The following is a 23,682-nucleotide window of genomic DNA, read 5'->3' as shown; positions in this document are numbered from 1 at the left end:
ACACCGGCCGGTGCAGTAAACATAGTCTAGCTAGCTGGCTACGATTTCAGTACAGTAATATCAAAAGATCCTTGCTCCTTCTCAACGCTCTGGTAATATTATATTCACAAAATACAAACAATAGTACGGTAATGTTAAATCTTACTTGTGAAAAGTAATCCCCCAAGCCCTTTTTTCGATAGTCCGCCAATTTGAGCAGAAATATTCTGCACAGTGCTCTGAAATCTTGTTGCTTCTGTTGCTACGCAACTAGGAGTATGACCGGTCCAAGATGGCGGCCGCATTTCTTGCGCCCAGCAGCCGATGCGGCATCTACTCTATATTATGTCTATGACTATTTATACCTGCGCTGGTGCTCGCGACACTAGCTGCAGTCTTCTTCTGAACAGAGGACGGCCGGCCGGATATTACATCATTTTGACGTCACGATGTTGCGCGCCACCTTGGATGCGTCTAGTGTAAAAAACCCTTAAGCAGGGGTCTTGTTTGTGTGACTAGTTAGTGAACATTTACAGTATTTATATAGGGAAAGCTCAGAAAGTCTTTTTTTGTATACAAACACTAGTGATGAGACAACCGACTCTTTTACGAGAGTCGGTTCAACCGGACGGTTGTTGGTTGGCCTACCGAGTTAATAGATTCGGTCACCGGTTTGCGTGCCCTCGGCGGCAACGATGGGGGGGGGGGGTGATCATATCTATCAAGATAACATTACGTGTATTTGTATGTGATATAGGCCTAATACTTTCCCCTTGGTAGTATAGCATATGAATTTCCATGAACACAATTCTAAAATGCACGAGACATCAAGGCTTCTGCTATCGGTTGATAACTCAAACTTGCCGAGAACCTAGACACCCGTTTGATTACATGACTCATGCATTAGGCACGGTTACGGTCTTGTTCAGTAGTCTGGTGCACAGTCTCCTGGTGACAGCCTACCAATCACGTAACAACATTTAACTTAACATAACTACTAAGATAACATGACGTGCATTTGTATGTGATATCCATCAATAATGTAATCTATTAATTTGTATGTACACAATCATCTAAGATGCACGAGAAATAAAGGCTTCTGCTATCGGTTGATAACTCAAACTTGCCGAGAACCTAGACAACCGTTTGAATATAGACTCATGCAGTACCCTTGGTTACGGTCCTTACGGTCTCGTTCAGTAGCCTGGTGCGCGGTCTCCTTGTGACAGCCTAGCCTAGCTACCACGTAGCAACGTTCACTTCTCTAACATTTAACTTAACATAACTACCAAAATAACATGACGTGTATTTGTATGTGATGTACTGTACTTCGCCATTGATAATGTGTGAATTGCCGTGAACACAATCCTCTAAGATGCACCAGAAACAAGGCTCGGTTAATAACTCAAACTTGCCGAGAACCAAGACACCGCTTGATTACATTAGACTCGAGCGGCCGGCCGGTTGCACGGTTACATTAGAGTCGAGCGGCCGGCCGGTTGCACGGTTACATTAGACTCGAGCGGCCGGCTGGTTGCACGGTTACATTAGAGTCGAGCGGCCGGCCGGTTGCACGGTTACATTAGAGTCGAGCGGCCGGCCGGTTGCACGGTTACATTAGAGTCGAGCGGGCCGGCCGGTTGCACGGTTACATTAGACTCGAGCGGCCGGCCGGTTGCACGGTTACATTCGGTCTTGTTCGGCATAGGGTCTAGGCATTAGTAGCTCATCTCCTGATTGATTCTAGCACCACCACTCCAGTCCAGTGGAGGCGCTAATGAGCTAGATTACAACACATACAGTAGCAGAAGAATACCAGCTACACAACGGCCAACCATTGACATATATATAATGCCAACGGCACGAATGAAGTAAAAGAAAAAAACAGGAGTGAGTCGGTTCATTGACGTATGGCACTCGATTCTCCCGGCTCAGTGACACGAGTCGGGTTAATTAACCGGCTCTTCGGTCAGTTCGTCAACACTAACAAACACCAAATAAGAATGAAGCAATTCTACACTGTACCGTTTGGGAGAAACAGGTAAAAGAGCAAAGATACCAATATGTCCAGGTAAGATGTCTGAGGTTATGTACACAGCTATAAAAAAAGAAGTGAAAAACACTATATCTTATATGGTTGTATGGGACCATCCACGTTATTTTTGTTTAGACAATTTGCTTGAAAGAAACCCACATTGCTGGTATAGAATTCTTTTGAAAATGTGTCAAACTTAACCTGAGGACAACAGGAGGTTTAAATAAAAAACTTGTTACTGTTTTTCAGAAAGTAATGGAGGTGAAAGCAATGGAAACACCGGTATTCATTATTCGTATTTAGAGAGGATGCAGACATCCAATGTGATGAAGAAAACTTGCCACATGATGCTGGAGAGAGGCAGGATTAGTCACACTATTCTTTGTTACGGTTATGTACCTTTAGTTTTTTTCCTCAGTAATTCCATAAATTACTAGAGACAAAATACTACAGTTTTTTTATGATCGCTATGATACTTTTTTCACAAAAAATGCATACAGTTAACACAAATTTAAAATGCTTGAACTTTTTTTACACACAAGCTCCACCAAGACCAAAACAATGGATTATTATTGACAAATTTACAAATGCTTTCACACTGTATGTCAGAACAGATAACATTATGTTCTAAACCTAACTTATAGGCTAAAGTCAAAGTGAAGAGCTGATCGTATTGTAAATTGAAACACAAATATATCCCCTGCATTTTATACATGCATTTTTTGAGAAACAGCTGATTGAAGTTATGCAAATAGATCAATCACAGCTGATTCCCTTCTAGGTTCTTGAGGTTCTTTCAATCGCATGATCATATGGTAGTACAGTAAAAAAAGGACCTATTTGAAAAATATACTCTAAATGAACACAGAAAATAAGAATAATGCATTCATTTACTAAACAAAACAAAAATGTAGAGAGGCTTCAAGAGAAACTGCAGTGCAAAACACAATCTATGATCAATATAATCACTATTGTCTGTTCTATAAGGGCAGACCTGACACATATAAAATAATGCAGTTTCTGTAATTCCATGTGATGTTAGTGTTTTGTATGACATTGTGCAGTGATTGACTAAATGTTCCTGTTGGGAGAGAACATGTGTTAGTGTTTTGGAAGAATTATTTGATTTTGAGACATGTTTGCATTGTTTTGGTGGACATAGTGTATTGTGTTAGTGAATTATTGTATTTTGAAAATCAGTGTTGTAGTTTAGTTTACAATGTGTGATTGAGCATGAAATTAACTGTTTTGCCAATTGTGTGTTGTAGGTGTGTTTGTGCGTTAAGAGTTTAGGAAAGTTGTTAAAAGTATTGACAAAATTGTCATAGTGATCGTGAAAAACTGTATATTGAAGCCAACTGCTGATTTTCATTCCTTCTTGTTTACCTTACGTAAAAATTGGTAAATTATAAAATCTATATATTTTCCTTAAAGAAACTATTGAGTAGTGTGAAGTCACTCAAATTGTTCAAACTGTTCACCTTATTGCGATAAATGAGTGAATATTTTGTAACTTTTAACTAACTAATTTAGTTAATAGAAAAGACATAGCAGACTTGCATTCCAGAAAGGTTTTGTAAGTTGAGCAACATTAAAGCTTTAACAAGCATTTTAACTGGGTTTGTGAGTATGCTGCAAATTCCCCATAAAAAAAACAGCTGTCTGCCCTTTTTTAGGCACCTGAAAAGAAGGACTAAAGTTCTGGCCTTTTAGTCGTGAGACAGAACACCTTTTGGTGAGGTGAACTATTTTTTACATACCATTGATTTCCTATTGATAGGTTGTTGGAGGTGAAGTAACATCTAGTGCCACAATGTGTTAATCTATCAGCTATTTTGATAATCAATAACTTTTTGAAGTAATTTTTTAAGCAAACATTTGATGGTTCCAGCTTCTGAAAGGGCGCATTGACTGCTTCTCTTGGTCCTACATTGAATATATTTGGATTTTTGACAGTTAATTTTATAACATCGCCTTGAACTCTTTCTTTCGGCATGCACATGCCGTATCAACATTAGACTGGAAGCTGAAGGTTCAACACTGAAGCTTAGAAAAAGTTACAAGGTTGCACAGTGGAGTGACATGTTAAGTGCAATGCCAATGTGACTGACCAAATAATGAAAAAAACTCATTGCTTATTCATATAAAGAAAGGTAAGACCCTGGCCTATTGGCAATAACCAGCAGAGTTAACATGTACATTCAACCCCAGTTTTCTGAAATGATTTTTTTAGACTGCCATGTAGAGGCAAAGGTCACACTCGGATGTATGTAGCTCAGTCAGACTCTCAGGCAACGTTCAGGCGGAAGATGATTTAGCGATTACATGGCCCATATTTACACACTGAATTTGACACCCAGCAAGTTTGTAATTCAGAAACAGAAATCAATGAGAGATCAGAGAGCGGTTCATTCATCCAATCAGGTTTACTGTAGTTTTATTTTGATATCTGAGTAAAGGAGAGAACTGTCTGTCATCTATTGAACAACCTACTTTAAATAGATAAGATAATTCATTCATGACCCCAATGAGGGAGGGGGGATGGGTTTGCCAAGATAAGAAAGACCCTGACCAGGCATGTCACTTTGGATTTACCGTAAAGCAGCGTTGCATGGAGCTCTATTAAGAGCAATACTCTGCATATGAGTGTAGAGGGTGGTGTCTTTCATTTGCCTGTGCAAAACCCAAATACTCAAAAGCAAAATGGTAAGGAATGGATTAAATGTTGTGTTATTTGCTTTATACGTAAGAGGTTGACTTATCCAATGGGATCAACAGCAACATGTTGGAATTACGATTGACTTTCAGGGTTTGTAAATTACAGTCATACAGTTTATGACTGTAGCCTGGGACAGGCACATACAAAAAAACATGTTCTATCAATTGATGTAAGTTCTTCAAAGGCGATGAGTGGGGGGAGAAGAAAGTGGAGGATCAGGGCTGTGTAAACCCAAAGGCCTTCAAAACACACATGCTTTCACTTTGGTTTCCCTTAGAGCCTTACCACAAAAGGTTTGTGTGTTTGAACCTCTCTCTTCCTGTTTAGACTTTGCATGTTCTCCCACAGTCCAGGACTCTGAATCTTCAGTGTGAATGTCACCATGCTTCTCACAAAGGGCATACTGGGATAAGCTCCAGCAGCTCAATCCGAACAGGATAAGTAGTTTAGCCAAATGAGGGATGGAGTCATGGTTTCCGTTATGACAAGCAGGGTAAATGCAACTACTCCTCCAGAGGAATTGGGATTAAGAAAACCTAAGTTATCTCCCCATTTCTCATAACTCCTAGGCAAAGGGAGTAGGACACGGGTTTTCATGTTTTCATTCTTTGCAAGTATGCAGGGTCAGGCTGTACTTCTCAATATGTCTTTGTGGTTTTCTTTAAATAAAAAAGGAGCCAAGTCATGGTGCCACGAGAAACAAAATAGACACAGATCATTACAGTAATATATATTTGTAACCTGATTTTTTTTTTTTTTAACTCTATTACATATCGTGAACATATACAGTGTGTTGTTGCTGTTGAGGTGATTCTGCGCCACTGACAGCATCCAACAAAGCAGTCTTTTTAATACATAACTGAAATCTGACAAACATTGCATTAAATTAATGAATGTATGCAGAGGGTATCTCCGTATGCTACCAACATGTTTTCAAGTCTGCAGAATGCGGTAAAAATTGTTTAGTGAATTGTGCCCTCAAGTGGGTATTGAGAGGAATGAGCACACAGATGTGACGGGAGTACAGAAGTATTACAAGCAAAATGTATAAAGACATCAAAAGAAATAATTTTGAAAATAATTACGCTTCTTATAGTGTTATATTATTATATATGTTATACTATTTAATTATTATTATTATTATTATTATTATTATTATTATTATTATTATTATTATTCAGGGTTTAAGGGATAGTTTAAATGTTAATGTAGCTGCTAAGGTGACTGAATATAATATATGATAAAGCATCATATTTTAAAAGGAAAATCATGTTATTTGTGTTAGAACAACAAATTAGATCGGTTTTCCAGATTTACTGCCTACTCCTTTATTCTAGAACATGTCAGAAATCTTCACATGTAAGAACCTGGAACCAGCTAATGTTTTGCATTTTTGCTTGATAAACAACTTCATTTATTATCATATTTGTTGTCGATTGAATAATCCATTAATAAAGTTTCAAAATATTTGTCAGGTTGAAATTTAGGAAAATGTGTGTAAAATGATGCACAAGACATCTTCAATATTTTCCATTTGATGGAATAGTGAACGCCTTGGGTCTGGGGTTAGAATATTTCCCTCAGTGTAAACACAATGACTGTATGTATTAATGGACGGAGCACCTGTGACGTCACCCATTGGTTTGGGGCCTTGAGTTTGACGATACAGGCGTCGCCATCTTGGTTGCGGTCTTGCGGATGTGACGATTTAAAAGAACTGGAACAAAAGGATACAAGTTATACATGTAATACTGCTATACAGCACAAATTAACTTAGTTAAAGCTACTTAATGGAAAATAAGAGGGAAAATCTGTATGTCATGGAATCATTTATTATGTTAGCTGTAGGCTTATAATTTAGTTTTGCCTATACCTGTAATAATACTATGTTTTCCACTGCATTTACAGTTATATAACGTTACTGCCAACCTAAACCAATCCCATGTGTGAACAAGCATAGTCTACTAGAATTTAAAAATGGAGGGCTCGTCCGGGATTTGAACCCGGGACCTCTCGCACCCTAAGCGAGAATCATACCCCTAGACCAACGAGCCACACGGTGCAACGTGGAGAACTTCAGCAACAGATGATACCAACGTCTATCATGTGTGGATACAACAGAGAGGAAACGTGTGTCTATGTCAACAAAACATTTCTTCTCCTTTTATTCCATTTCAATTTACTGCAGTAGCGCCTACCCTGAAGGTAGACCATGACTAACAGGAGTCATCGCTGTCTGTGAATTGCAAACTTAATGGATCACAAATGTCCAGCGGTTTAAGGCGAGACACTACAGGTGAAAAGGGTAAACATTTAAATGAATATATATCACCATTAAAAACTTCCTCAGTTGATTACTTACACAAGTATATAAAACATGTACACGATTTATAAATGTGTATGTTTAATTATGCAAATTAGGCATTATATATGATAAAGCCAGGTGCAAAATTCTTTTTTCATTTTGTTTACACACAAGATGAACATTTTTTTTTTTACAATGGGATTTCAGGATATCTGCTTTCATTACCTAGGAAATCAAAATATTGATTTTTGCCATATTTTTTTGATTAAAAAAAAACAGAAAAAGACGGTCGCAACGTAAATAGGCCTACAGCTACAGCAATTCACACGAATAACATAATGTCTGAGCAAAATTGCTGGTCGTTGCCACAACTTAATTAGGCTAATATCTGTCTAGATTCAGATTCCAGATCTAACACTTTATTGCCATAAGTAATTACACTTAGTCTACAATTTGCCTCAGTGACAGAACAGACAACCACAGACAATCAGAGCATAAAAGTCAAGACACATAGCCTAATAAGAAATAAAACACAACACTAAACCTGAATATAACCTCAAGCCTGAATAGACCTACATAACCTCCAGCCCATAAAACAGGCTATGCATTACATAGGCTATACATGCGTCTACTTACCGAGCTGTTGTCAACGTTTAATGTGTGAATTGTTTGAGTTTCTCTTAAAACAGGGGACAAAGTGAAAACGGGTTGACATATTTAACACAAATGTATTGTGTTTGTGGGAAAGCTCATCGCTCATGCGTAGCTACCTAGGCCTACTTACCGGAAATGTGTATTCCTTTGTCAAATACAATGGATTAAGAGAACGGATAGGCCTGTGTTTAATTCACGGCGGGACTGACTGAAAAGTCGAGGAAGAGTCCATTATTATGGAACGCTGACACAGTGTTGGTACGTCGCTTAACAACCGCCAGAGGGCGCCATTTACGTTGCCAAGAAGAGGCTGAGGAAGGAACCAGAGAGGATAAATAAACCATACAGGTTTTACAAGAAACCTCACTCCCTGCTACTTTCGGTGGTTTCTGTTTAGAAAATTTCATAAGTTCAAAAGTTTCATTCATTTTTATTGTAGGCTATTGTGCTTAATCCATTTTGTTCTTTTCTATCTGTTTTTGTTCAATGATTGTTTAGGCTTCCTCTGTTTATTTCTTGTCTACATTGTACAAATTTACTCTCTTTCTGTGTTAACCATAAACCAACGTAATGTATAGCTGCAAAAGTGCAAACAACAACTGGGTTGAAACAAAATACGGTAAAAAAAAGAAACAAAGAAAAATCTGAATGTGTCACTTCCTGGATGTTCTTTTTGTAATTGTTTTGTGTTTGTGTGAGGCAATACACCAGTAAAAATAGGGTCAGCTTTATTTGTAATTATTTTAATGTGCATAGGGAGGGGAAACACATCAGTCACCAAGGATTAAGCACAGCGTTTGTTGAGGTAAATCACTTTCATTAGACCGGTCCATTAACTGATCCATTAAACTCACATTGTTTAGGGTTTATAGATCAGTGTTTGCAGAAAAAGTCAATTCAGGCAATAGAGCGGCTGTAAATAGGAGTTCCAGTAATGTGATGGCCAAGTGTGCCACGGGATGGCTGTGCAGCACAGGGGAAAGCAGGTCACTGACGTCATGCATATTGATGCATGATGTCGGTAATGCCGCGCCATAGATTAGCTGCTCTAGTTGGCTGTCCTGTCAGATTCATTTTCTTTGGAACTGTAGATGCTTGTACACGTGTGGGAGAAGATTTCCTAAATGTCAAATAAGATACTGATCTTCACTGGCAACACAAAAAACAAGCAAAGCAGAGCCCGTTTATTTGAAATATTATAACGAACCAACATTTTAATTTGTAATAAAAGTAGTTTTTGGATGAAGAAATTAAAACACATCTCTGAAACCACATTAGGAGAGAGTAGCCTACACAGATGTGTTATCAGTTTTGCAGCCTGGTGTGTGTGTGTGTGTGTGTGTGTGTGTGTGTGTGTGTGTGTGTGTGTGTGTGTGTGTGTGTGTGTGTGTGTGCGTGCGTGTGTTTAATTGAGTGATTATTTCTTCTAAACAGACAATCTTTGATAGCGCAATCAGTGACAGTTTCCATGTTCACTCACTTGCTATTTGCTTTCATTACATTACACTGGTCTTAACTTAATGTCCTTTATGGTTCCCCATTCAGTAGCTTTTTAACAGCATACTCCCTTTTGTGTGTGTGTGTGTGTGTGTGTGTGTGTGTGTGTGTGTGTGTGTCTGTCTGTCTGTCTGTCTGTGTGCATTTGTGGTAAGATGCTGAATGTGTGAGCATCACTGTTTCACTTGAAACCACAATTAAAAACTGCTTAAAAGGATGCAAATAGTACATATTTTTAATTATCATATTTTTAATTATCAGTGCATCAGACTTAATAAATTAACAGTTCAATATGAAAGAAAGTTAAAGACAACAAAGTAATATTCAAACACTACAGAACGCCTGCTTTGACACTGACAGGAAACTATGTATGTATTAACAGCATCTATCAAAACTTCTTTTTTTTTAAATGAATGAAACAATAGTGAATAACTCAGTTTTGTGTATATAACAAAATTGATGACTGAGCCTTGATACCCATTGGTTGCTAGGTGGAAGGACCATGTATCCACGTATACCTTATAGAATGTACATATAAATGTGAAAGAACGATGCAGGAAGACAGCCCCAGACGCTTTCAGTCAATGTGTTTGTGTGTCTCGCAGATGGCAGCCTCAGCCCAAACACCCAAAGCAGGAGGGGTTGGCACATATTTCACAAGGATCTGCAGACGTGATGATAGACACTGGAAAGAAAAAAGAAAACATAAATATTAATCTGAGCTATAATGTGTTTTTGTACCACCCAAGAGCCAGCTTTTCAGTTTTGAATGAAATGCTGCTTATTGTGATAATGGTATTCATATCCATAACTGTCTCAATACAGCAACAAGGGTGCCATCTGTGTCTAATGAGCTTTAATGGCCCCCAAAGACTATTTGAACAGCTTTGAATAGGCCTCTTGTCTGGCATATCATTCCAGAGCCACGTTATGGTGAAGCTATTGCAGCATGTGCATAATACAATGTGCAAACAGTGAATTTGAGGAATCCATTTGAGGGAACTAACCGAAACATGCGCCCGTTGCCTTTAATCACAAGTCTGAGTGCGAGCACGTCTGAGAAATACAACTGTTGATTTAAAGGGATACGCCACCGTTTGTTGAAATAGGGCTTATCACGGTCTCCCCTAGCTGTAGATAGGTGGGCCAACGCATTTTTTGTGCATGCATTGTTTTAGTCCGGTGCAACACCGGCAGCGCCACCGCTAGTTAGCTTAGCGTAGTGAATGGAATCCTATGTTGCCAGTTAGCATGTTGTGAGTAAAAGTGAGCCAACAAAAGACAAAAAAACAACCTAATTACTTGCACTGAGACAAAAAATGCGTTGGCCCACCTATCTACAGCCAGGGTAGACCGTGATAAGCCCTATTTCAAAAAACAGCGGCATATTCCTTTAAGTGTCTAAGAGTGTGGTAGATTGTTTCCTGTATGACAAAAGCCAAATGTGGAGACTGATGCTCACTGACCAGGTAGTTCAGTAGGGGGTAGAGCAGGTTGGATATATATATATATATAAGAATAGTTTGACATTTTGGGAAATCTGCTTATTTGCTTTCTTGCGGAAAGTTAGATCAGACTCTCATGTCTGTATTTCTTGTTGTACAAATAACATAAATGGGATAGAACTCATTGATAAGCGAGCTTTAGGGTTGTTGGTATGGAAATGGTATGACTTTGGAAAGAGTCAGGCTAACAGTTTCCACCTGTTTCCAGTCTAAGTGCTAAGCTAACCAGCTGCTATACTTGATGAAGCCTCTTAGTTAAAAGAAATGTTTGGTGGTATGTTATGGTATCTATAACAAATCTCATAAAAAAAAACAAAAAAACATACACTGTCTATGTGTTCTAAATGCTCAGTACTGCACCAAATAATCCATGGCTGAAAGTTAGCCCAAATAAATGCACTATTTACTCCGGTTTGAGTAATGTTTCCTAAAGTGCCCGAAGGTTTTAAGAAATTGTTTAGCCCTTTTAAAAAATTAGATTTTTTGTTTGACCTGATTTGTTTATTGATTGATGTCTTTCTTAGGGACCAAATGGCTGGGGGTGAGTGCCACAGTTGGAAAATAGTTGTTGCAAAAGCAAATTGTTGTTGTTGGGGTTAGTTCTTTGAGCCCAATAGAAGTATATATGTCTACTTAAGAGGACCACACTGTAATTTAATTCCAGAATTTGTTGGTGCCAAACAAAACCTGATGTCCTACATTTCCATATTTATATCATTTGCTCAGTCTTACCTAGTTTGGAGAAAACTAGATTTGCTCCCTTCCCTTGGCACACTGGCCGAAAGACCTGCGGTAGGACAGGGTTGGTGCAAACAGCTACAATGCTCGTCTGAGCAAGATGAGGGCTCACGTTGTCATCTAAATCCATCAGCTCCATCAGCTGCTTCACTGCCTCCAAGGGGAAGCTCCTGTCTCCAACCTGTGGTGGGGGGGGAGAAGAACTGTGAGGGACGAGAAAGAACAATTCTGCCCTGGAAGGAAATACTACTATTTCTAAGATGCATATAGAAAATACAAGAGCAAAGACGGAGTGAACAGAAAGAAACCGCATGGTAAAAAAACAACAGTATTTCCAAGAACAAGTTATACTCACTTTAACCTGCACACCTCCTACAGCTCGTCGGCACACACACAGCACCAAGACAAAAACGATACAGAGCACTCTCATTTTCAGTTGATGCAAGATGCTTCTCAGTTTAGAGGACAGTTTCTTCTGAGGTCCCTGTATATCTGCTCTGCCTCTTATAGGGTGTCGTGACAGATTTAGTGAGTGATTAATTGACAAAGAAAAGTGGCAGGGTGGGGTGAGTAAAGGTAGGGGACCCTGACTGGTCCAAGATAAACAAACGCATTTGGATCCTCTTTTTATTATTATTATTTTTTTTGTTTATAACCACTATCCTCTGAATTTGTTTATAACCTCAATCTCTGTTGTTTCCTCCGTCAGCACACAGTTTTATTATTGACTTTGGGTTTCATACTAACGCATCCAATGCCTCAGTGCTACCTTATAAATCTCCCCATTGTCTCTCTCCCACATATAATCGTCACAGAGCTGTCTGATAAGAAAGCAGCCATATACGTACACTGCTGATCCACATGAGTCACTTGTTTGCACGGCTGTGCTATTTGCAAATAATGAGGCTTTCAAGATGCAAATGGCAACTTTTCTGTCTGAAAAACAAACTTAATTCACCTTGAATGCGAACCCTTTTCCCCCCATAATCTTGAAATGCTTTAACTGCCAGGTATCACTTCAATTAAATCCAAAATGTGCAATGTTAAATCAATGAAATAAGAAGTTAGATGCTTAAGTCAACTTTGGTGAGAAAAGGAGCAGCTCTTTCCCAACAGATAAGAGTCAAATGTGTGATGTCATTGTGAGTCACCGTCTGGAGCTCCCCCATCAACCAATCAAATGAATTCTAGCCTTACTGTGTGAACCTTTAACTATTAAGTACGTTTTGGACGTGTTGCATCACAATATTTTGTGTAATATATAAATTTCCCTCGCTGTTACTCACTCATACAAAAACACATATAATAGATGTTACTGAAAACCATAAGTAAGTAAATAAGTAACTAGACAAGTATTGATTAGAAAATCATTAAAGACTAGAATACTTTCATTGAACATGCTATATATAACTCTTATCGTTTAACTATGAAGGTTAAGGAGGACATTGTAACACATAATCACAGTGAAGCGTTAAATTCATATACAAACTATAAACTGTAAACTGATTTTTCAGGGAAAAATCGAGATTAAAATGATCCATGGTAATGTCTGTTCTAGGTTTCAGACACTGAGTGCTATAACATGGAATTTGAATATACCAAGCTGGTGAAATATTGGAAAACAGAGAGAGAAATATTAAAATGGGAAGTGTTAAAAAGGAGAATGAGAGCACTCTTTGGAGCATTACAAGTCCCAGAATAGACAATTAAAGGATACGCAGGACATAAATCAACAAGGGCTCCCTCTGTAAATAAATAGTACCAGCTGTTATTATGTGGCTCACACAGGAGAGGTCAACCAACTTTACCATATAGAATGGTGTGTGGTAGGGCTGAGCAATATATCGACAGTGTCTTTTCCTGGTTTTAAAGGCTGCATTACAGTAGAGTGATGTAATTTTCTGAACACACCAGACTGTTCTAGCTGTTCTATTATTTGCCTTTACCCACATAGTTATTATATCAACATAACTAGTGATTATTTATCAAAAATCTCATTGTGTGCATATTTTGTGAAAGCACCAATTGTCAACCCCACAATATCGCCACAGTATGGATATCGAGGTATTTGGTCAAAAAAAATATTGGATATTTCATTTTATTCATATTGCCCAGCTCTAATGTGTGGTGAGTGTTGTAATTATCACCTGTAATGAGTTCAGAGTGTTAATGGAACTGAGCAATTCTCATAGGAATGAACGGGGCTCTGCCTCGCCCTTGAACACAATTCTTATAATAAATCCATGATCTACCACCCCAACCGGACTCCTAAGGCAAAATTTGGCGCTCTCATTGTCACCTTACTTCATGCTTTTCTGGCCGTAGTAATTCTGTAAACATAAATTCTGTAAACGTAAATATGGGTCGGAATTGCCTCTAATTTACTTGTTGGAAAATAATTTGTATACATTTATTTGCATTCATATATATCCATTACATACATCTGTTATTTCAAATCTTTCTCATTACAGGACATAAATCTGGAGGAGAGCTACTAAATCCCTTTATTAATGTCAATTTAACTTAAAATATATGTTTTTTTGGGCTACAACTAGTCACAACACAATACCAAAGATACATATAAAGCTAAAACAACAACAACAACAAAAGTACAATTTACATTGCTAACTTTGCTGCACATACTGCACAAACAATCGCCTATCTGGCCCCTTTAATTAAAAATGTCATAAACAGTGAATTTGAACTATTACTTTTTGCACTCTACATTCCACTCCATGTGTACTTGTCTTGATATTATGTCTTATTTGTATATTTGTATATTATGTAGATAGGTGCCTATATGTATATTGTTGTATGTGTCTATATTACTACTATTGTCTATGTATAGAGAGTTAACACCTACCAAAGTCAAATGCCTTGTGTATGTATACTTAAAATAAAACTAATTCTGATTCTGATTCTAATTCCCATGTGGTCTGAATTGGTACTTTCTTGAACTTGCATGTGATGTTTTTTTTTTTGCCCTAGGGCAATAAGGGTTTCATTCATTTATATTTCATTCATGTACATTCGTATCACTTCATATACAGTATATGCCATCATCATTACATTATATTGCATTAATGATCTGCCTTCAGGCCTCAAGGCTGAATATGCTATGGTGCATGTCTCAGAGCGGGTATTTAGAGAATCCACTGATGTCCTGAACTGACAGTACATCTGCATAGTAAATTAGTTTGGCTGAGTCAGATAAGATGCATAGAATAAATAATTCACAACATCGAACATGAACATACTGTATATATATTTGAAACTAAAACGAAGGGTGAAGGAGCTTTAATGCAAAATAACACTGCACATTTACAAAGCTCTTCTGAAATACAAACTCTGATGCTGCATGCCAACTGCTACAACAAACCACAGAAAAGTAAGAATGTTAAACATCTAGAACCTACAGTAGATATGTTTTTTAGGAAGAGACCAAAAGAGTGCTAAAAGGCCAGTAAATATTGAATTACATTTGTCAAGTATCTACAGACACGACTTCAAATGAAGGCTAATGTTGCACTGTATCTGCTGGATGTGTAATAGTAGTATATAGTATAATAGCCGATAATATAGTGGTCTTTGTACCGGTCAGCTTTGGTTTGTTTGTTTTCAGCCCCCTATTGGCCAAAAATCAATTAAAGCAGCCAAGTATAATTTTAAAAACACAACTTTTTTCCACAACTGGGAATAAACTGTAAATGGTAATATATATAGTATTAACAATATGAACAAATTGGCAGGAAAAAGGACAATTTACACATGATTTATCAGTGAAAGCTCTTTATTCAAAACAATGTTAACAAAAAAGAAGAAACATGAAGAAAAAAAACTTTTAAATATGTATACAGTAGAAAGCTTTGCAAGATAGAAATGTAACAACGTCAATTCCAAAATTAAAATGCATTATTAAGAACTGTCAGCAGAAAACTAAAGCGGTAAATATGCTATAAAAAGTAACAGTATGCAGAAAGAAATACCTCAGTTTGTCTGATTTCTTTTCTTTTGGGGCTCTTTTTTGTCTAACAGTGAAGTGCACAATGGGCCAGGGTCAGAACCTCTGTGTTCAGGGAACATGAGGTCATCATCTCATAATTGCTAAAAAATGGAGAAATTCCCGGAAATAGTTCTGAGAGGGGAAGAACATAATCACAAGTCATAAGCTAGGCAAGTTTCCAGCTTTCTGGGTTTGTTTAGCAGCCGCTGCAGGCAGCAAAGGCGCAGATCTCACAGACGTCCATGGGAACCATAGCTGAAATAAAGACAAACAACAGAAAGAAACACTGTTGAATCACCTGTACCTCAATGTTCATGAATTGACAAACTTAGAATTCCATTACTAAGACTGGCTGTTCAATATATAATGGTCTCACCTAGTCTGGCGAGGGATGCAGATGCTCCTCTCTGCTTACAGAGGGGCAGGAACTCCTGTGGGAGCATGGGGTCGGCACAGAGGGACATGGTGCTCGTCCTGAGTCGTGGGCTTTGTTGTCCGGTCGCACCGCTGCTCTCGGTCAGCTCCTGGAGCCTCTTGATGGCTTCCAGAGAGAAAGACAATCCATTCTCCTAAAAAGAAAAGGCAGATGTTAAAGAACTACAATTGAAACCAAGGCCTAATTTGCTAATATAGTAGTTCAAATAATGTAACAAAACATGTATGTGGCGGAGGTTTGCACAGTTTTAGTATGGTTCGTAATGCACCAGAGTACAGAATGCAGGTTTGTAGTAACCAACATGAACAATGCCATTGTCCAGGCCAGTCAGTCCTACAGAAATGTTAAGTGCTGCACTTACTTCAACCTGCACAGCTTCAGAGGTCCAGCCGAGAGCCAGGACGAGGACAGCGATGATGGCGAGTGTGGTCTTCATGGTGACAGTTAAGAGCAGTTTGTCTTGCAGTGTCTTTGTCTCTTGCTGTTGATGTGCTCAGCAGGTGCTCAGCTCAGTGTCTGCTTTCCCTCCGTCCACAGGCCTCCTTTTAAACAGTTCTGGCTTGCAGGTGCTACAAACGGGAGCAAAGTTTTTCTCACGGGTTGTAAAATTAAATCATAAATCCTTCTTTAACCTCATTGCTTTTGGTTAGTTGTTTTATGGCTCTCTGACTCTCTTGGAAGCTCTGTATCGCAGAATTTGACACACCTTTGGTTGGTTAAACAGTTACCTTTTGCTCCATTGATGACAATGAAGCCACACCAGTCCAGAAAGTTCTCTAACACCGATGCAAATCAATATATATATATATATATATATATATATATATATATATATATATATATATATATATATATATATATATATATATATATATCAAAACCTTATATATCAAACCTTATTTTATGTGCTGACATTTCTGACAGTCTCATGCTTTTATACAGTATTGCTTACTACAGAAAAAAAAATTACAGAAAAATAAATGCTGTTAAATCTAATGCAAAATACTTTCTTGCAGTCTGATTAAGGAAAAACCCACCCAACTACATCTAACTAGGCTAAACCAAACCATTACATCCATGTTAATATTATTTTATTCTATGTAAGTTGCCTGCAGAGCTTTCATTAGCTTGTATATGGAATAATCTGATAATATTTACTGCTTATTTGTGTAAGCTGTTTATTTCTGCTTATGCTGCAGAAAATATAAAGTTCAGTTTATTTATTTATTTAGCCCTTTAGTCCATCCAAATTTAAGAAATGAATAAACTTGCACTTTCAGGTCCAAAGACACTGGTGTGTAGACCAACAGTTGGATAAGCTTTCAGGAAGTTGCTACAATGAATACTAAATGCATTTCCCGTGATGCTAAAGTGTTGTCCTTTAAGTAGACAAAGCTTCAGTGATGATGACGAGAATACTGCAGAAATCAAACCTGTGACCTTCCAGTAATGGCACAACTAGCTAATCGCTATGCCTATCATGGACAAGAGGAGGCTATGAAAAAATCAATTGACTACACCCATGAGAGGGAGGGAGTGCACACCCACACACACGGTGGTGCAAGGCTGTGCCAGGCCAGTGAGGTTTTTAATAAGCTCATTAAACACGATTCTTCACGCAGAGCATGAAGGGTCTATCTACATAACCTATCTGGGGTTACACGTCACAGTACATCTCAACAGTCATCATCAAACTATAATTTCTGTCAGATAGAAATGGCGATTGAAACAGAAAAATCTAATTCTTAGAATCTTACTTGGCTGTTGTTGTGGCAATTTATGAGGTTATTTTAGCCATTAAAAATAATGAGGTGTTTTCTTTTATTATCAACAGTTCCTCTGACGAAACCTACACTACCAATTCACTTATTCTGCCACTTCACTTATTATTTAATTAATTATATTATTTTTAATAATTGTATTAATAATTAATTAATTTGCTTAATTTTTCTATTTTAAATGCTATTTTGTTTCATTATATTTTTGTTTACATAGCTTTTTTAGCTACATATATTTTACAAAATAAAAGGGTGCTAACTACAGTAACAACAAACAAATTATTGTTCACTAACTAATACATACACAATAGATAGTTAACAGGAACCCACAGCTAATTTTGGGTCTAGTGGTTTACTAGTGAAGAGCCTCCGGGCAGGAAAGGTAAGGCCAATAAGGAAGTACCTTAAACCTGCCTTCTTTCTAATGGCCAGCAGGGGGCGACTCCACTGGTTGCAAAAAGAAGTCCATTTCTATAGAAGTCTATGGGAAATGAACGTACTTCTCACTTGATTGCGTAAACTCAGTAAACAAACAACGCATTTATGGTCTTAATGACTACTTTCAAGTCTTCTTCAATAGAGCATGATTATTTTGTAAATATTGGTCACATTTACTTTAAAATACTAATACAGTGATTGAGTTGCTACCACAGTCGCTACCATGCCGACCTGTCAAGTAAGACAAAGGCTTAGCAATGCTAACCATGGCACTGTGTACATTTACATAGCAGTGTCGTTTATGGGTGTTCCATGTTTTCGTCTTAGAACTTCATTGTGTGTTTTCAGTTTATGAAAGTTAATTGTAACATTTTGGTTGCCAAAAAATGTCTTATTCGGCATTCAGGTGTACTAAAAGACACCAAGTAGTCGGCTGTTCATTTTTTCTGGTTGTACATTTTGTATTTGCCTGCTAGCCAAAATTAGCATCACAATTAATATGTTAACGTGAATTACAGATGCACCTAGCACTAGCATTAGCTGGTAACTTAGCGTTTAGATTAGAGCTCTTCCCAGCTCCGCCCTCTCTTCCAAATATGGTCACTTCTGGCTCCAAAAAAACACGATAACAAGTGGGAGTGGTATATGACACGAAGATTGCTTTGTTAATGCCAAAGTCAAGGCTTCAAAACGGTAGGCTACAAAGCAATGGGGGATGTCACGGTGGACTGCATGTTGGGTGTGTGAATGGTAATCTGCCTTTATTGCCTGCTATATTTCACTACTGTGACAGATATCTTCCACCCCGATGTATGCTGGTATAGGCTCCAGCCCCCAACACAGAATAGGTGTATAAAGATAAAGGATTAATAAATAATGAAAAACTAAAATAATTACTGAGTTACTGTCTGTATTAGTCATCATCAGTTGCACTGTATTCATCATACAGTCCATGCAGACAGGTGTGAGTGGTATATGACAACAGTATATGAATGCATTGGTAATTAATAACCTTTAAGGCTTTACCCAATGTGGTGTTTAGAAATCAGGCCAATAGGAGGGAAGCTTTCTGGCGGAAATGTGTGGGTGGTACAGTGTGATGTAAGAGAAATTAGGGTGAGGTAATCCATTAATCATTAATAATTTAAGTTAGTTGAAATATTTTAAAATTTTGCACTGTGCTCTTTTGTAACGTGATGAAAAGAAGTGTTTGTGTGAAGGTTACAGATGATGGCCTTGACTCAGTGTGACATTTCACTGCACTCAGTAACTCTGTTCACCTCAACGTAAACAGTTTGAGCTGCTTATATTCTTATATTCTCCAAAAATGTGAAGCTTACGGACTTCACGTCACCGTTCATCTACGCATGTAAAAAGGTTCTCTGTTGAACCAAGAAGTGAAAAATGATCTCCACGTCAAAGTGCAATTAATCAGACATGTTAGACTAATGACAAACATTTAGCCTGGAGGGCAGTAAATCAGTCTGAGTGTGAATAGAATATCTCTTATCTTACCTGGCAGAGTATTTATTTGATCTCCTCTCACCACAGACAACTTACAGTCAAGTGCGTCAGATAACAGTTTCTCACTTAGCACACCTCGTCAACCCTCTTTGTGTCTTTACCTGAGCACTGACCTGTGACCTTCTGAGTATAACATTATCTAAATTATTTAAACCTGCTTTAAATTATGTTTTCTGCCACTTGGAGGCAACACAACAATTTCTAAACACAACATTAGCACCTTTAAAGATGTTATAGTAAAAGTGTCGGCAAACTGTTGCTAATTTACGCATCCAGTAGACACGGAGCAACATAGCATTCACTTTAAATCTTATTTCTGGCCATGTGGTTTATGTAACTGCATTATTCCCTTTTAGCTTCGTTATGCTTTTCATGAACTCCTGAAGGAAATATCTGGCTCTTTAACTGTAAAATGTGTCAATGTATAATTGCTCACTTTGTCTGTCTGCTGTTTGGTGCTGTGCAAGGGAGTTCACAGTTGGTTTATCATGGCTTTTTCCACTTAAAATGTCTGTGTCTGGAAAAAAACGCTGATGCAAATTGTAAGACAGTGAAGTTGTGGGCTGTAAAACCAAAACAATGAGCTGTAAGGTGCTAAAGTCCTCTGGTGATGATTATTCTTTCACATTCAAAGAAAGTCATCGAACCCATTGTTCGTGTTAAAATATTAATTAGTGGAGCTAAGTCACACAAATATGCCTGTAAAAATGTTAAGAAATAGTTGGATTTCATTTGTCTTTCTCTATCACTCTGCATTAGATGCCTTTATCCCTATCTTAGCGAATTGCATAGTCAGCTCAACATGAGTGTGCATCATGATTCTGAAAATGATTGTGCCATTTAGTGCTGTCAAACTTAACGTATTTAATAATTTCTGTTAGGCTAATTTGAAACATTAAATGCGTTAGAAATTAATCTCGGGTTGACCGCGATTTTACTTGTATGTTGTATATGAGAGGTTGTAGTAAGCTCAGTTTTGCTGCTAGGATGAAGACTAAGGTATTACATTAAACGGGAAAACATCAGGAATGCATTGGTACCACTCTAAACGTGCTAACAAACAGGGAAGGGGGCTAAATAATTCACCAAATTTAACCAAAAGTTTAACCAAAAAATCCTAGCTTGCACTTTCTGTCTGTCTTCCATCAGAGTGCAGTTTTTCCTTGCCTTTCATGTTTGTGTTTACTATTGTGGAACTGGCAAAGACTTGATGGTTGTTTGTGAAAGCTTCAAAGACAACATTGATAGGGCCTAGTCATTTTCATCATTTCACAGCCTTAATATGAATCAAAAGTGTAATATGACATTGAGAAAATATTAAATAGGTTATTCAATGCTAATTCTTTAACACAAAGCAACACATATACATTTATATTTGAATAGTTATAGTATATAGTAACTAACAATCTCAGTGTAGTTTTGGTATCAGCCTACAATATATCTAATCCCCATGTTCAGGCACAGCCAGTAGCCTACTTTATCTCTGAAAGTGTTGTCAGTAATACTCTGTACGGTTTTATAATTACTATGTCGGGGTTTCTGTAGCCAGTGACATTTCATTATTTGTATTTTATTTTCAATGCAGATGTAATGGCATTGTACATTTTTAGTTTTTATTTGAAGGCTGAGGCTTCATTAATAAACACAACCCCAATTATCATTATTGGTTTTGAGATGTTACTTGCTGTGAATACCTTGTCTGATAGGCTACAGTATTGTGGCATAGTATCAGGACATCCTGGCTAGTGTCTGTTGCGCACGGCTAGGGCCGGATGGCCGGATGATGGGCCTATTTGGGAGAAGGTGCAGGGCTGTTTTTTAGCCCCAGTCTGTCCCTGGCCATACCCTTCCACAAACCATACCCTCACATACACATAATGGGACAGGTGCTTCTAGTGCATAGTACTTTTTTTTTTTTTAAAAGATCACAGTACTGGAAGTGCAAATGCAGTGCAAAATAGGCAAGGCAAGATAATCAGCCCTATTTCTGCAACTGAATGTTTAGAGTTGTGATGGCTGTGGAGAAAAAGCTGTCTCTGAACCTGGATGTGCGGGTTCTGACAGACCTGTAATGACTTCCTGAGGGGAGTAACTGAAAGTGTTCGTGGTCTGGGTGAGAGGAGTCTTTGATTATGTTTTTTGCTCTGTTGAGGTAGCGGGATGAGGCGATGCTGTCAAGTGTGGGCAGCGAGCAGCCAATGATCTTTTCTGCAGACTTGATTACCCTTTGCAGTGATTGTTTCTGTGCCACAGTGCAGCTTGCATACCACACTGTGATGCAGTACGTCAATATACTCTTTGACGGAGCGATAAAAGGCCACCAGCAGCGTTTCCCTTAGGTTGTTTCTCTTTAGCAGTCTCAGGAAGTAGAGACACTGCGGTGCATTTTTGATGATGGTGGTGGTGTTAGCTGTCCAGGAGAGGTCATTAGTGATGTGGACTCCCAGGAATTTGAAGGTGTGGACCCTCTCGACGCTAGCACCTTCTATGAGGAGTGGCGGTGGGTCCATCTGCCGCTTCCTCCTGAAGTCCAGAATCAGCTCTTTGGTCTTTGAACTTTTGAGCTCCAGGTTGTTGTTATGGCACCATGCTGTCAGCTTCGCGATCTCAGCCCTGTAGCGTGTCTCATCTCCCTATACTATGTGACGACTGTGGTGTCATCTGTGAATTTAATGATGGTGTTGGTTGGATGAGCTGGGGAACAATTGCTGGTGTACAGGGAGTATAGCAGAGGGCTGAGAACACACCCTTGCGGTGCACCCGTGCTGAGTGTGATGGTGGAAGAGAGGTGGGGGCCTAGTAAGGTAGCCTGACTCTTTTCAAAAGGTAACTACATCTTTAAAAGAAAAAAAGGATCCAAGGCACTTTATTTAAGCCTTTATTTAGATGGCTATTTCATATCGAGATCTTACATTAAAAGTAGAGCTGGGTAGCAGTTACTTTCTACCGAAGTAACTATATCTTTGTTGGGATTAAACATATGCGATATAATAATTAGTGAGGCTTTGAGGTGCCCATATGCCAGACTAGCTGTTTCGCCCTGTTTCCAGCCTTTATGCTAAGATAACAAGCTGCTGGCTGTAGCTTTATATTAATCGTACAGACTTGAAGGTGGTATTTGAAGTGTGGTGATATTTTGAGCCTTTTTAGTGGTATAAATAGTGATTTGTAGCATTGTAAGCTAATCAGCGGTCCACGCTAGCTTGTTTCAAGCTACAAACACATTTGATTAGCATGAAAACATGTCCCAGAGAGTAATCGAGTGGGTACACATCGGTTATTAACCCCTAGGTTCGTTTTGCGCCGGAATTGTCCTTTAAGCTGTTTTCAGCCATTCAAACAGTTTCATCAGTTTTAAACTAGATAGTTTCATTAAGCTGTTATTGTTTCCTTTCTCAAAAACTTTGACCGTCTTAAAACATTGTTGTTTTGACACTTAGTAAGATTTGTATTTAAAATTGGTATTTCCAAGCTTTGGTTTGGATGGGCTTACTGCATAATGAAAGTCTGCAGCGATATATTTATTATTCCAGCAAAATTCTTCTGTCCTCAACAGCTCTGATGTGTGGTTTTACAGTTTTCATTCATTACTTCCATATGTTCTCTGTGTGTATAACTGTTCAGGTGTTTCTCTTTGAAATGTGTCTAATACATTCAACTCAGTTCAAATCTTTGTAAAGTGAATCTTGTGAATTTCGTATATCATGTGGTTTTTATGAAAATCCATAAAAAGCCCCGTCAGTTATGGCCAAGCAGTGTGTCCTGCGTTGCCCTGGTTACGGACCACACACAATGAGATGACAGCCACACCGACAAAGGTTTATTTGAGATTGCTGGCCATTTAAAAACAAAATGACAATAAGTCTGTATAAGTCTTTGATGTCAGGTATTATATGAGTGGATGGCTGCACCACTCTGCATAAACCATGCCTCATTCTCATATAATTCTACTATAAGCTGTTTTATTGAGGGGAACAAAACATGCTTTATGCCGCACGTCTACCTTGTTTTTTTTACTCTGGGAGACAATCCTGATATTATTCTGTAAATCATCACCCTTAAGCAAAGAGC

The 23,682-nt window shown here is 38.2% G+C and overlaps 1 protein-coding gene and 1 non-coding gene across 2 annotated transcripts; both read right to left on the bottom strand.

Moving 5' to 3' along the window:
* Nucleotides 1-6,715: 6,715 nt before the first annotated feature.
* On the bottom strand, nt 6,716-6,787 carry trnap-agg (transfer RNA proline (anticodon AGG)). Its single transcript has one exon. It is a non-coding gene; the product is annotated as a tRNA-Pro (tRNA).
* An 8,641-nt stretch (nt 6,788-15,428) lies between these two features.
* On the bottom strand, nt 15,429-16,347 carry si:ch211-220m17.5 (guanylin family protein). The gene is made up of 3 exons (XM_028576990.1): nt 16,233-16,347; nt 15,812-16,004; nt 15,429-15,690 (listed from the first exon to the last, which is right to left on the bottom strand). Exons 1-3 carry the CDS (start codon nt 16,305-16,307, stop codon nt 15,632-15,634), a joined length of 327 nt encoding a protein of 108 aa, XP_028432791.1. The 5' UTR covers nt 16,308-16,347; the 3' UTR covers nt 15,429-15,631.
* Nucleotides 16,348-23,682: the final 7,335 nt, after the last annotated feature.

This window comes from Perca flavescens, chromosome 4 (genome assembly GCF_004354835.1).
Source record: "Perca flavescens isolate YP-PL-M2 chromosome 4, PFLA_1.0, whole genome shotgun sequence".
NCBI classification, from domain to species: Eukaryota; Metazoa; Chordata; class Actinopteri; order Perciformes; family Percidae; genus Perca; species Perca flavescens.
Note: the sequence above shows the minus strand (reverse complement) of the source record. Positions and strands in the feature narration are given on the sequence as shown.